Genomic DNA, 15,453 nt, shown 5'->3' with positions numbered 1-15,453 from the left:
AGTTTGATCTAAAGCAACATCCCAGGAGCAGTACTTGGCTTGTAACAAAACTCATACATCTTGCCAGGTAATAGTCGGCATCATCTCAACAAAAGCTTCCAGTTGGTCAGGAGTGAAAAGTTCAGTATGAATGCTCTACCTCACTGTAGCACAGGACAGCCTGCATTATTCACAACTTATGTATCATTCATACATGCATGTGCATGCATTAGTGTGTGTGTGTGTGTGTGTGGACAGAGGTAACAGAGGACATCAGTGGAGAAGTACAGCTGTCAACCAACAGCTGTTCAACTACATCTTGTACTTACTCTTAAACTCAAATAACACCCTCCTACACACTTGAATTTAATAGTTTTTGTCTTACCTGAATGTCATACTAAAATAAAAGTTACAAAAGCAAAGAAGCACCTAAACAAACACACACACACACAAAATGTTCGCACAGGGAACAATAAAATATGTGTAATGTGAAGCCTAATATTTAGAAAATATACAGCGTGATCCGCACGTGTTAATTGCGAATGAAAAATTAGTTTTGTTACATTAGTAACGTAATGAGAGCTCAACAGTCTGCACCTGCAACGGTGGCATTAGGTTTGTGAACATTTGTATTGTGGTTTTGGTTTCAGAATCATTACACCCTTACTCATTGAGATAATGCATTCCCTAGCCAGTACCCCAAACCATTACCATCGCAACTACCCTAAATCTGATTCTAACCAGAAAACCTAAAACCATCAAACAGCCCTTTGAAGTTGTGAGGATCAACCAAAATGTCTTACAATACCAAAAGGTGCTCACAATGATGGCAGTGAACAAAAATGTGTTGTTCACACACACAAGGTGATTGGACATTTGGCATTGTGAGGTAAATGCCATCATCCAGGCTTATGTACCCCAAACACACGCGCACATACACACTTTTATTTCTCTTTTTACACACTACTTTTCTTTTTCCTGTCTCTAGGTCCCTGTCCTACCTCAATCCTCTTCTCTTTGTCGATCACTCTCTCTCTCTCTCTCTCTCTCTCTCATACTCTTTCTGTCTCTCTCTGTCTCTCCTGGGTCTCAGTTTAAATAATGTCTCAAATCGACTAGAACAATGACATTCCCTCAGCATGCATCTCTAATCAGCTCTCTTTCTCTCTCTGTTTGTCTTTCGCTTCATTTCACTCAGCCGTTTTCTCTACTCCCCCTCACTCTTTATTGGCTCACTTTCTAAGTATTTAATTCATTCCTGTTTGACTCTGTTTCTCATGTTGCGTCCCTGTATTTCCTCCATTTTTCTGATGGTCTCAGGTCTTCCCATCCTTGTGGTCTGTCTGTCAGTCTCATTTCTATGTGCAGTAATTCTTTTGTTTCAGAGAGATGCAATGGAAACAAGCAATATGGATATATTTGTGTGTGTGTGGTTGTGTGTATGTTTTATGTAAATGAATCTCTACAGCAGCTATACTTCTGTGAAAGACATCAGTGTGTAAATGAGTGTGTGCAGTATGTGTATGTGTCTATAGTGTCCTTTTTTTCTGATCGTGTGTGTGTGTGTGTGTGTGTGTGTGTGCGCGCGCGTGCACATGCATGTATGCCTGTGTGCACTCTTCTCCCAAACCTGTCCATGTCATCACTCTGTGTAAAAAACCTTTCTTCTGTCTCCATAATATTGGAGCATAAAAGGCTGTGGGGAATATTAGCGTTTAATATTGCATGCGTTCTGTTGACTTGGATCGGCCTAGCACCATGACGGATGTTGTACTAATCTGCAGAATTTCCACAGTGACATTAAAGTGACAGAAATGCTCAGACATGTGTCAAGATGATCAACTGGGGCCTTGGAAGACACAGACTTAAACTCTCTCACACACACACACACACGCACACAAAAGCGCACACACTCGCCCACTTTCTCACTCTGTCTTTTGATTCTTTCTTATGTGCACTCTGTGTCAGACTAGATCTCTCATTCTGTCACTCTGTCTCTGTACATCTCTCCACAACTGATGGATTCAGTCATGTCTGAAAGCTATATCATATATTGTATGGTACATCACATCATACACTCTATTTTATGTTGTGCAATGTCTTTGGCATTTGATGGATATAGCATTTTTTGGGGGATTTAATGTTATCCAATATTAGTGTTACAGAAGTGAAAATATGTCATTTTGGTAAGATGCAAAAACACTCCACACTACCTTTTCTTTTACGCACTTTTGTGTGTCTCAGTCTCCACTGTAAAACATAAGAGAGAGTTACATCAGTCTTCTCGTAGGTTCAGGCAGATTTGACTGTGGACTTTAAATCAGTGAGCAAATTGTGTGAATGAATTGTGTGAGTGTGATTTTACTGTGTGTCTGTGCGTCTGTCTGTGGACACATGAGTCATCACAAGAGTTTAAGCCAAGCATTGGGAGGTTTTAGACCTTAAATTTAGGTCTAGAATAGGATTAAGACGGTGACGGTTAGGATTATGCAGAGGTATTCATTGTGTAAGAATTGTTTGTTTGGTGTGGCTTTATTGTATATCAGTTCTGTGATGTACGCTGTATGTGAGTTTCTGTTTGCATCTGTGTGGCTGTGTGTGTGTGTGATAGATATTGATGGCTAGTGACGTTAAGTAGTGTTGCCCAGGATCTCTGTTGCTAAAGCCTGCCGCAGCAGCAGATTTTCACCTACACTGGGGTTAACTGGGTTAACTTCAGATACACACAACATGGGCGTGTACACACAAACATGCTCACACGCACACACACTAGTGGCATGACCTTTCCAGGGAGAGCGTGAAATTGGTCATGGCATTTAGGATAAGATGAGTTGCCCCAGCAGATTAACACATTGGAAATACACACAAACGCACACATACACACACAGATGCTTGTGACATGCCATCTGAATGTCCACATATCCATTAGAGTAGTTTCCTCACTCAGCAGATTTTGTCGCAACATTCAGAGTGAAAATAAGATGTTATCCTTTTCTCTGGTTTGCAGTTCACAACACACACACACACACACACACACACACACACACACACACACACACACACACACACACACACACCTGTCATCTTTTTTCTGCATTAAAACCAGACTTGCAAATGGTAAAAAACAAGTAACCAAATTCCAACAGTATGAGTTGCACTACACTGTTTTTATTTTCTGAATGATAATGACCTTTATGAGTTCTTATCCTGCCACCACTTGTTTACTTCTGATTAACTTCATTGTAAGAAAACAGTGTGTTCTGCCATGAAATTGTTAGAAATTAAAATAATGTTGAATTAAGAGTCACGCTGTCAGTAATGTACTGTCATAAGTGCCTTGGCTTCAGCTGAAAAACTTTACTTATGTTTTTATTAGAGATAATGTTACAGTAGACTGACCATGTGCAGAAAAATAAAAGCAATAGAATAAAACCATGTAAACTCAGTCTTCAGTATGTGCTGTCCTTTTTTCCTGCTGGTCCTGTGTGCAGATGATGGAGAGCCATCAAAACCTTTTGTATGAAGAAGAGAATGAACGTGTGCACTTCTCTTTTAACTCCCAAACACTAGTCCCTCGACTAATTAGCAGGCTGGGAGAGAGGGAAGGTAACGCAGTGTTGAATGAAAAGAAAGGAGAAGAAAGACAAAATTCCCTCTCTTTCATTTGGTATGGTAATATTTCCTGCTCACATACGCATCGTGGCTATGAGAACAAGCAGTTGGGGGATGGTAGAGACAAGGGGAACCAAGTGAGTAAGGGGTGAGGTGGGAAATCGGGTGAGATGTAGAGAGTGATTTGTTTTAGAGAAGGAGGGGAGATAGAAGAAGAAGGAAGGGTGGGAAGATGGAGGAGGCACAGAGGTAGAGGAGACGAAAGAGGAATGAAAAGAGAGATATGGGAGAGGAGAACACACTACATCTCGCTCCTCAACTCATCCCCAGCGGATGAGACGAAGGGTGAGATGTGGTGAGAGCTTTCTCTTGCAGAAAGAAAAGTACCTTTGATAAGTGAAACATTTTCAGGCACAGAGCTGCAGATAGTCAAGTAGGCAAACAGAAAGACAGCTGGGCAGAAGGGGAAAAGAAGCATGTACAAACAGAGAGGCAGGAAGTTACTGTATGTACGGCAATCGATAGACTGGAGGCCAAGCAGCATGACAGACAGATGAGCAGACAGACAGAACAAACAGGAATATGCAAACAGTACTCCTGTGAAATTACATGTCCCGAGACACAAACTCGTGTGTGTGTGTGTGTGTGTGTGCGTGCATGCGCGTGCGTGTCTTTACAGACTTCATTCTTTTTGTCATGTGTTGTGTATGTGTCGGTGTATGTGTGTATATCATGTCTCTAGAGAATATCATGCTGCTTCGTTAGATCCTGTTAATAATCACCCAACAGGGAACAACACTCTGGACTCTGTTCAGACACACACACAAACACACACACACACACACAAACATATAGATATGCGAGCCCTTACAATTTACATGGAAAATACTTGTATACTTGTATTGATTTTTTTTAATTGTTGTTCACTCATGAATGGAATGAAGGTCGCCAGAAAATTGACAAGTATTTTGTTAATCAGTGAATCGTTTAAATATTTTTTCATGCAAAATTCTTCAACTTCTCAAATTGGAGTAATTGCTGCTTTTTCTTCTCTTTCCTGCATGGTAACTAATTGAATTGATTTGGATTTTTGACTGTTGGTCACACTAAACAAGATATTTAATGGTGTCTCCTTGAGAAACACCTCTAGAAAATTGTGACATTTTTGAATTTTTTTTTAGTTTTTAAACAATAAAATTAATCAATTGAAATAGCAATTAATCTATTAATTGAAAAATAACCGCTAATAAAGAATAATCATTAGTTGCAGTTGTTCCAAATAAAAATATAGTGATGCACTGAACCAAATTACAGCGTGTGATCTGCCATCCAGTTTTAAATGCCCTGCTAAATACCAAGACCAATACAATACCTTTAATGTACCTGGTCAATGTTTTGACCACTAATGGCGCTATAGACCAATATTATGAGAGGTTTTGTTTGTATTGTCCAAGGATGCTTGATGTTTTATGATGGTGGAAATACATTAAAAACATTTGTTAGACCTCAAGGATACACACAATGCATTTAGGTCAGAAACACTTAATATAACACAACTCCACAGTGCACCTTTAACAGCAAACATTTGACTAACTGTTGCATATGATTTTCTGTGTGTGTGTGTGTGTTTGTGTGTGTGTGTGTGTGTGTGTGTGTGTAGGTGTGCGCGCGTGCGTGTGCATGTGTGTATGAGTCTTGTCATACAGTAGCTACACATGGGGTTTTTTGTCTTCCTCACATACTAACATTGATTTTATTGCCCTCGCTCCCTCTTTGTTTTCTTCTTTTTCTGCCCCACATCTTACTCACACACTTGTGGATTGTTTCCTCTGTCCACCTTCTCTTTGTGTCCCTCTTGTTTGAAACTTTAAAACACAAAGAGATTTTTTTCTCTAATTTCTGTTCTCATCAGTTTCCTGAATTTTTCCCTACCTCTACTCCATTTTCTCCTGTATACAAATTGGAACCTCTTCCCCCATTTCCATCTACACTCTTCCCCTCCCCTTCTCTTCCCCCTGCCTTCCCCCCTCCTCTGTGTGTCATACATAATAGGTCCAGTGCAGGTCTGCATGTGTCACACATGGGAGGAACTCCTGTGTTTTTTAATACATTTTTAATCCCGCCATTTGATGCCCCCCTTGTCCACCATAATTTGTACTGACTGCTGAACAAAATCAAAGGGCTTGTACTTGCTGGTTCTCTCCTCTGCTTCTCTCTGCTACAGAAAAATGCGTTTTTTATATCACTTTTTTCCCTTCCTCCTCCCCACACACACACACACACACCTTGGTATGTTTATTTTGACATGAAAGTGGGCCTGTGTGAGATCTCTCGCTGTTGCAAGTCACTCCTCATTAGCGATTTCCCTATGCTGTTAGTGTGTGTGTGTGTGTGTGTGTGTGTGTGTGTGTGTGTGTGTGTGTGTGTGTGTGTGTGTGTGTTTGTGTGTGTGTGTGTGTGTGTGTGTGTGTGTTTGTGTGTGTGTGTATAAACGTACTGGCTCCTTATTATATAGTACAGAATGCCTCTGTGTTTTCTATTCAGTTATGTGTATTATTCTTCTCTCTCTTTAGATTTAGATTTACATGGGCCACTGATTTTTCTTTCTTTATGCCCCCCCCCCCCCCCCCTTATTCTGTTTCTGTTTCTCATTGTGTCTGTGTCAGTCTTTGTTCCATAAAAGCAAGTACTTGTCTTGGGACCATTTTTCTATACACACATGTGCACAGTTATTTTCAGTAAATTACAGTTTATGATATTTTTTATGCATTTGCTTAATACAAATGGTTTTATTTGTTCCTGATCTCTTGTCAAGGGATGTTTTTTGTTTTTACCACAAAGTCTTCAAAGTCAATTCATTTAAATGTATCTTGTATTGTCACAGTTGGCAAAGTGCTTTTGATTATTGTCTGAACCTCACTGACTGAGAGATTACAGTAACCAAATGCTCAGGTATTAAAATGTATGCAAGATGCTAAGTAATTGGGTTAGATTCTCATAACAATTGACAGTACATTCAAACAGTACAGTACAATATACATTAAAAGATGTATGTTTGTATTTACATAGAGTACGTAACTGTTTTATCCAGTGTCAGCGTTGTGCGCCCCTCTACAATGACAAGCCGTTCAGGTCAGGTGACCAGCTCCAGCCTATGAACTGCCGGCCTTGTCACTGTCACGGCCACGCTCTCTCCTGCCATTATGATGTCAGAGACGATGACCAACCAGATGAGCACTATCGAGGAGGAGGAGGCGTCTGTGACAACTGCACGCACAACACCACTGGTACGGTGTTATTATATATCCTATGATTATCCTCTCACATTATATAACAACTAGAAAATATAAATTTCAAAATGGGTTTTAAGTTTTTAATAGTCCTTAATATTAAAGCACTCTGAAACAATGACAGATCAAATACCTTAAGCTTCAAATGTTACTTCTATAATTACATGATTTTGAGCAATAGAAATGAAGCTGAAGTGTGTGCTACTACAGTATCTTTAGACAGCCATGTAAAGAAACATGGTTACTACTCTAGGGGTGAGTGTAATTATATAGAAACAGATAATTACAAATTCAGTTCTAAACAAGTCAATATTAGCTCCAAGAAATACAGATATTGTAAATGGATTCCTTAATCCTTGCTATTTTAGACCCTCCCAGTAGTGTAAAGTGAGTAAGAGGGTTATGGTTTTTGTCTTTTATATTATTGATTAGCAGTGAGGGCAGTGGTAATTTTGAGGATGGTAATAACATGTTTCAAATGCTATGCCATGTGACATGTTTTCATGATGCTGTGAAATCACTTTGCAATGAGACAGATAAGGTTGAAACCTTGATCTGTTTGTTTTTTCTATCTTTTCTCTTGCCTTTTCATGCTTTCTGTCTCATTCTGTTTATGTCTCTCACTGTCAGGTAAAAACTGTGAGCTGTGTATAAGTGGATTTTTCAGGCTTGAGGAATCTGATCCTACTTCAGTTGATGTGTGTCGGCCATGTAACTGTCATACTGCTGGGACAGTCAGTGGCAGCATGGAGTGTGCCCAGGTACACAACAACACACACAGCACATTGTTGATGAACGGTCAACCCCTTGTAACTCCAGATTTGTTGAATAAATGTTTTTAATTCAGTTGAATGGAGGGTGGATGTTTTGGGTTAACATGAATTTGACATCTAAAAAATCTGACTCAACACCTAATGAATTTGTGTCAGTTTATTTTCTCTTCCCAGCTGATTTTTCCCCTCTTCCCCAAACGTCCCTCTCTCCTTCTGTGTTTCTTGCCTGCAGGTAGGAGGTCAGTGTCAGTGTAAAGTTGCGGCAACAGGCCGTCGCTGCGCAGACTGTTTGCCTGGTTGGTATGGTCTTAAAGCCTCCGATCCAAATGGCTGCATCCGCTGTAAGTGCAGTAATATTGGCATCATCAGCATGTCGACATCAGCAATTCCCAACTGCAACCAGGACACGGGACAGTGCCAGTGTAAACCCCATGTTACAGGTAAACAGGTCGCTGGCGCACATTGGAGAAAACTAGGTTTTTACAGCTGAAATATCTGAGGTTCTTGTTTTTGAGATCTCACCCATACAAGCCAGGTGATCTCCTCGTGGGTGAGGGTTCATTTAAGATAAGGAAAGATAAAAGTAATTTAAAGGTAATATCAGCAATCTCTTCAGAGCTTGGTATTTTACCACAGCAGTAACACCTCTCAACTACAAAATGCCTGGTCCCTAAAATAGTTTCTCTTACACAATGTCCCAAACTCCTTTGATAACTTTCTATTAATGGCATCTTAATTAATACATAGACTCAGCTTCTCATGATGTGGACACACAAACAAAAGTGGATATACTCGATGCACACACCAAAACAGGCATGTGTATACACACATGCATAAACACATATCCCAGAGTGTTTTGCCAGCCAAAATAAACAGGCTTTTCTGCTGGCGGTGCTTCCAGCCGTTGTGCTTCTCTTTGTGATAAATGGTTTCACTCTCTCCCCTGTGTGTCTTTGAAGAGCAGGCTCGTATGAAATGCAAAACCGGCCAACGCTCCTCAACTCAACGCATCATGGTTATTGCTAAGCCTTGCTATCAAGGGCCCATGGTTGTGCGTGTGAGTGCAGGCATGTGTATGTGAACTTGTATATGTGTGTCAGAGTGTCTGTTTATGTTCATGTATATGCATAAGGAAAAATGTCAGGATGTGGCCATGTTTCCTCTTACATTGAGTGTAAGACTGTGTGGTGTACCTAAACGTGTGTGTGTGTGCGTGCGCGAACATGTGCATGCTTGCCATCAAGGACTAAGCTGGTATTTAATTCTCTAATTCAATGCCAAGTTGATTAAAACAAACTGCTGCAGCCCCTTGTATTTTTCACACTCCTTCTTACAAGACCCACTTGCGTTTTTTTTTCTGTCCCTGCTTGTTTGGTTGCTCCCACAGGTATTTTTGAGAAATTAGATTTGATTATAGCAATTTATTACCGCCAAGCTGATACTTTGAGTAGAGCAATGGCAGGCACGCTTCGGAAGGACGGAATTGAAATGTGTGCACAGAGACACAGATACACACATGCAGACACACATGTACACTCATAACAAGGTGCCAGAGTGCAGTGTGTACATAATAGTGTTTGAAATGGTGATGCATGAGCCTGTTAACCAGCTGGCTACTGATAAAAGGGCTTGGCCATGTCCCGAAAACACACACACACGCACAAGTGCGCACCACAACACAAAATTACTTTCTTTCGGTACTGATCTGATATCGTCCAACATATTATATCATCTCTAATGTTCTCAGCTTTCTTTCTTTTTATTGTGTTCTTTCCCTTTTTTAATCTCTTTCTCTGAGCATCTCTTTTGTTTCTATTAATACGTTTGTTGGACATTGTATCTGAACGTCACAAACTACAAAAATAGGATTCACAAATGCAAACTTGTTCAGCTCAATCTCAATAAATGTCAAATGTCAATAGGAAATACAGTAACAAAAATAAAAAAACTTTTATAATGGATGTAGGATTCTTTATAATTTTTATAACTTTATTGGGAAAAGTACAATATATCACTGCATTGTTAGGGTTGTAAGCATCAGTGTGTCAGCCTGCATATTTACCACCAGCACATTCAGACGTTCACACACACACACCTCAACATGCACGCGCGCACGCACACACACACACGCACACGCACACACACACTTATCTTCACTGCGCTATTATGAAATATGATCTATGGAGAGAAATACATTCATATCTATAAAATCATTAAAGTGGGCAGACCAGGGGAAATGCCAAGTGTCTGCCGCACACTGAGTAAGACACACACTCACACAGACATGCACACACGTGTTCATGTGCACTGATGTACAGGTATGCTCTCATAGATGTATGTGCACGCACACACATTCACACCCACCCACATATGAACACTCGTTCGCTCATAAACGGCTGTGGTGACTGCGTTGCCCCCAGGCATCCATTTAGGGACAGATTGCCTGTCATGGAATACGTATGGCATATTCAAATAAGCCCCGCTCGCACACACTGCATATCATAGTTTAACTAGCCATGTAGCCTAGCGCTGTCCCTGCAGCCATAAAACCTCCTACAGTATGGAGTTGGTGTTTGTTACAGTCCAACAATTATAAACGGAACAAAAATGATTGAAAAATAATTTGCCAATATCAGAATTAAATGCTGAGCTGATAGACTTGAACCCAAATTCAAAATAAATAAATGGATGCATAAATGAATGAATAAATTAAAGATGCATAAATAACCCTCATTTCACCAGGCTAACTTTTGGCTTGAAAATATTAAATAATATTAAATAATATATATAACTATTAATTTGTTAATAAGAAACTGCATTTTTATTTCATTGTTTAATTTCAGAAATTTATTCTGTTTCACAAGACAATATCTTGTGAAACCTTAAAAATTAAATGTTTTTTACATAGCTACTCTAAAGCAAAGCTTTGTAGATGCAATTCACTCTTTCATGTTTTTACTCCAGATGGTAATTTACTATTATTTTTATGTTTCTCTATCCATCTTTCCATCCCTCCATCTCCTCTTTTTCTTTCCCTCCATTCTGTTCTTGTAGCTGTTTAATTTATTTATTTTCTCGCTCAGTGAAATTAAGTGTTTGGCCTTAGGTGAGTGATCCATCATATGTAGAGGGCCCTGGCCCTAATGATGGCAGTTTTATACACTCGCCCGCCATTTCTCTCGCTCTCTCTCATACACACACACACACACACACACACACACACACACGCCTCAAAACAGAGAGAGGCTAAACTCTAGTTGGTGAACAAGCAAGCATCAATTTGCTTTTTTTTTTTCTCTACATCCTTATAATACGTTTCTGTCAGGTAACCTTACTCTGCCTTCTCCTGAATATTTTTCTTAATTCTGTTTCTTTCTCTCTCTCTTCCCAGGTCTTTCTTGTGACCGCTGCGAGTTTGGTTATTGGAACCTGTCCCACCCAGATGGCTGTATCCCATGTGACTGCGACCCCATGGGTTCCCTCAGCCAGTTCTGTGAGCCTGAGGGGGGGCAGTGTGAGTGCAAGCCTGGGGTGGGGGGGCAGCGCTGCGACTCATGTGCCAGTGGTTCGTATGGTTTGAGACTGGAGGGATCTTGTGCTCCCTGCAACTGCTCACACGAGGGGACTGTATCTGGAACAGACTGTGATCCTCACACAGGACAGTGTGTGTGTAAGGCAAGTTAACTGTTTATGACACCTTGAAACAGTAGTTGACAAAACAAGCAACAGTCTCACTTTACTGCCTATTTCTTGGCTGTTCCGGGGCTTTCAGTCATATCACACAAACATCATCAGAAAAATATATTACTTTGCTCACTGTCATGGAATTGCATATATGTGAAAAGTTTGTTGGTAGCACCCAGTTGCAGCACAAAACACCACAGGTAAGATTGGTAATGACTTTTATTTGCAGGAATGAGGATGAGCAGCAGTATAGTTCAGGTTTATACACAGGTAAGTAGTCTCTTGGGGTTTGGGGTGGGCCCGGTGGTTCAGTCTCAGTACAGATGTATTCACGTTTTTTATGATCCGTCCGTACCAGGAAGGGTTGCTTGGTCCCCTCAAGCCAGTGCCGTCACTCCTCCAATGCCAGCTTAACGGCCAGGGGCTCCCGGTTGCCGATGTCATAGTTTCTCTTGGCAGGGGACAGACGCTGACAGAAGAATTCACAGGGGAGAAATTTCTGGTCAGAGGCTGCACACTGGGATAGGACGGCGTCCACTCCCACGTTGGAGGCGTCCACCTCCACGCCAAACTGGTGCTCAGGATCTGGCGCTTGAAGGATGGGGGCTGAGGTGAACCAGGCTGCTAATACCTTCGCTAATACCAATCTGCATGCTGCCCTGTGCCATGATGTACCCCAGGAAAGAGACGGTGGAGGCATGGAACTCACATTTCTCTGCCTTTACGAAGAGTGAGTTCTCGAGGAGCCATTGTAGGACCGTCTGGACATGGTAGATTTGCTCTTCATGGGACTTTGAGAAGATGAGGATGTCATCTAGGTAGACGAACACGTTGTGGTTCAACATGTCCCTCAGCACGTCGTTCACCAAGGCTTGGAACACGGCCATGGTGTTGGTTAAGCCAAAGGGCATGACGAGGTACTCTTCTCCGCAGGAGAAGAAGAGAGACGGATGATGCCGGCAGCCGGGGAGCCTTTAATGTAGGTCTCTATTGCCTTTCTCTCAGGGGCGGACAGGGAGTACAGACGTCCCTTGGGAGGGGACATGCCAGGCTGGAGGTCAATGGCACAGTCGTAGGGCCGGTGAGGAGGCAGAGACGTGGCCGTGGCCTTGCTGAAATCCTCTCTGAAGTCGTGGTACTCTGAGGGAACCCCAGCCACATCTGGAGCGATGCTGGGTGGTGACGAGAACAGGGATGAGGCAGCTTGTTTAAGGCAAAATTGATGGCAAGATGAGCTCCACCCCAGTATGGCCCCAGTAGTCCAGTCTTTGTGGGGATTGTGCGGACGAAACCACGGGTACCCCAGATTCAGGGGAATATGTGGACAGTTCAGGATATGGAACTAGACAGTCTCATGGTGGTTGCCGGACATGAGGAACAGGAGCCTGGTTCAAGGCAGCCGTTAGCTGCTGCATCTGGGCGACTAAAGCTGTCAGCGCCTGCTCATGGGCCGCTGCTGAACGTTTTGCTTCGGCTTGTGAGGCGGCCATCATGGATTCATGCTGCTGGAGGGCACTCTCAATCCTCTTAAAGCGATTCTGTGGTGAGGAGGGGTGTGCCGGGTCCATGACGGGCCAGATTGTACTGAAACAGGTGTTGGTAGGACCCAGTTGCAGCACAAAACACCACAGGGAAGATTGGTAATGACTTATTTGCAGGAATGAGGATGAACAGCAATATAGTTCAGGTCTATACACAGGTAAGTAGTCTCTTGGGGTTTGGAGTGGGCCAGGGGGCCAGGGCTGGAGAGCTGTGGGTCAGGTGAGTAGAGTGAGGTGACTGAGCTGACCAACACAGGTAAGAGTTTGAAGGAAAGCAACGGTACTGTAAGGAGAAGGCTGGAGACGTCGTCGAGGGAGCAGGAGGATCAGAACCAGCGGGGCAGACGAACCAGGAAGGAGCAAGCAGGCGGGTAATCAGAGCCAGACGAAGGATGAGGAAACCAGCAGGGAAGTACACACAAGACGAATCCAGGAAGACAGCTGCGTTGACGAAGCAGGAGTCTCTGACGGTGAAGATCCCACAGGTTAGACGGTAGGGAAACTCACGCTGCAATGTCGGAGCTGGAGAACGGCAAACAGTCACAGGGACAGGCAGATGGTAACCAGGAAGTGCACAGGCAGAGCTTGTGGTTGGGGACAGAAGGCTGAAGCATTTACTGGGGCAGAGACAAGGCAGGATGGTCAGAGATGAGCAAAGTCGATACCAAGAAGTCAGTCCGGAGATGAACGTTGGAAAGTTTTGCACGAGTACAGAGAACAATCTGGCAACGAGTGACTGAACCGGGGATGCATATATACTGGCTTGATGAGTGATGACATGAAGCTGAGAGCCCAAGGTGGAGCTGACGGCGCTGATGAGGTAGGTGTGGTCGGCCAGTGGGGTGAGACGGAGGCGGGGTAAGTGGAAAAACACTGAAGCAGCAGCGGCTTTGACAATATGTCCATATTTAAATTTTTTATGAGCACATCAATGTCATAAAAGCGATGCAATTAAAGCAATGTTCAACAATCAGTAAACGCATCTCATTCTGAATAAAGCAAAGATAACCTCTCCTTACCATCTTGAATTGGTACTTGTGGCAATTTGCCAATGAATAGATTACATTATGGGTCAGAAAATTATTACTTATGTACACAACAATGAACTGTCAGCAACTTGAGGGGGAAAAAAAGCAGAAGCTTTGTAGTTAAGGAGTTTGGATTTGGTTTTGTGACCAGAAGAATGTAGAAAATATATGCAGCCAGACAGAGGTAAAGCTGGTAGATGAGGAGAAGTTGAAAGTTTTTTACTGGATATGGCTTTCTGAGGTCATGAAGGATTTTTTTTACAAATACTTTTAGTAAATAGATTTTAATCTTTTTTTTTTTAATCTTTTTTTTTACTTTTACTGGCCTGGCTTCTCTGTATGAATTACCACCAGTGTGTATGAGCATCACAGCTGCCTGAGTTGGTGAATCCATGACTAACTCTGAGGTGGCATCTGATCAGAGAGAAAACATGGCAGATGGATTCAACCACTGGCAGAACCACAACAGGACAAAAAGACAGATTATTGTGTTAAAACCACAGTTCAACACTGTACTGGCCCCACACAATTTTTGTCAAACTCTGGCAGTGATTGGTGTCACTTTGATAACTGGAGTTAATTTTAGCATGACATTAATTAATTGTTTATCCATTTTTCATCTTTGGATCCTTCCATCTTTTATCTATTTATTACACCTTCCTTTTTTCTACCTTCTATCTTTTTATAGAAACACGTGAAAGGCCGCCACTGTGACACTTGTCATCATGGTTTCCACACCCTGGAGCATCGAAACTCCCTGGGCTGTCTGCCGTGTGTGTGTGACATCAGTGGCACTGTGCCAGAGGGTACATGTGATATGTGGACCGGACAATGTCCATGCCGAGAGGGGGTGGAGGGAGCACAGTGCACCAACTGTGCCCACAACTACTACAACAGGAGTTTAGACCTGCAGAGTAAGAGAACACAGTGCGAGAGCTTGAAGTTACATCCAAGATTAGTTAAACTCCTTTAGTTGAGTCATACTGTATATCATACACTATATAGTTTGAGAGCTTTATGTAAGTTATTTTGTTTTTGAGTTTTCAAAGTTTTTATGTTGTGTAAACAGTTACAGTTTGAGAGAAAAAGTTTAAGTATATTCTGGTTTCTGATGCTGTTTTCTGTCCTGTCAGAGGGGTTGTCCCAGGGCTGTGTACCATGTATCTGTGACCCCAGAGGAACAGTGGCGGGGACCATCTGTGATAGCACTACAGGGCAATGTGTTTGTGTCCCTACTCGCTATGGACAGGACTGCAGTAGCTGCCGACCAGGTGAGTCTGGATGGATGGATGGATGGATGGAACAAAAAAAGTTAGGGCACACACCATGTTGGCACAAATGCCCTGAGCAGCAAGTCGTTCGACTCTTGGCTCACTGGACTCTTTGCTGCATGTCATTACTCCTGCTCTGTCCCTGCATTGCCTGTCAATCTTCACTGTCCTATCAAAAAAAGGCACAGAAATGCCCCCCAAAAAATGTGTGTGTGCTTGTACGTGTGCATGTGTGCGTGTTGGCATGTGCTCTCTGCCAGATCTCCACTAAGTGA

The 15,453-nt window shown here is 42.3% G+C and overlaps 1 protein-coding gene across 1 annotated transcript in view; it reads left to right on the top strand.

Moving 5' to 3' along the window:
- The window catches only part of ush2a (Usher syndrome 2A (autosomal recessive, mild)), a 205,466-nt gene that overhangs the window by 38,349 nt on the left and 151,664 nt on the right, over nucleotides 1-15,453 (top strand). Inside the window, 6 exon segments of the mRNA XM_056372888.1 lie at nucleotides 6,683-6,878; nucleotides 7,512-7,642; nucleotides 7,887-8,094; nucleotides 11,046-11,329; nucleotides 14,596-14,821; nucleotides 15,041-15,178. Of these exon segments, the coding sequence (XP_056228863.1) occupies nucleotides 6,683-6,878; nucleotides 7,512-7,642; nucleotides 7,887-8,094; nucleotides 11,046-11,329; nucleotides 14,596-14,821; nucleotides 15,041-15,178 (1,183 nt within the window).

Source organism: Seriola aureovittata, chromosome 1, assembly GCF_021018895.1.
Source record: "Seriola aureovittata isolate HTS-2021-v1 ecotype China chromosome 1, ASM2101889v1, whole genome shotgun sequence".
NCBI classification, from domain to species: domain Eukaryota; kingdom Metazoa; phylum Chordata; class Actinopteri; order Carangiformes; family Carangidae; genus Seriola; species Seriola aureovittata.
This window is presented reverse-complemented; position numbering and strand designations above follow the sequence as displayed.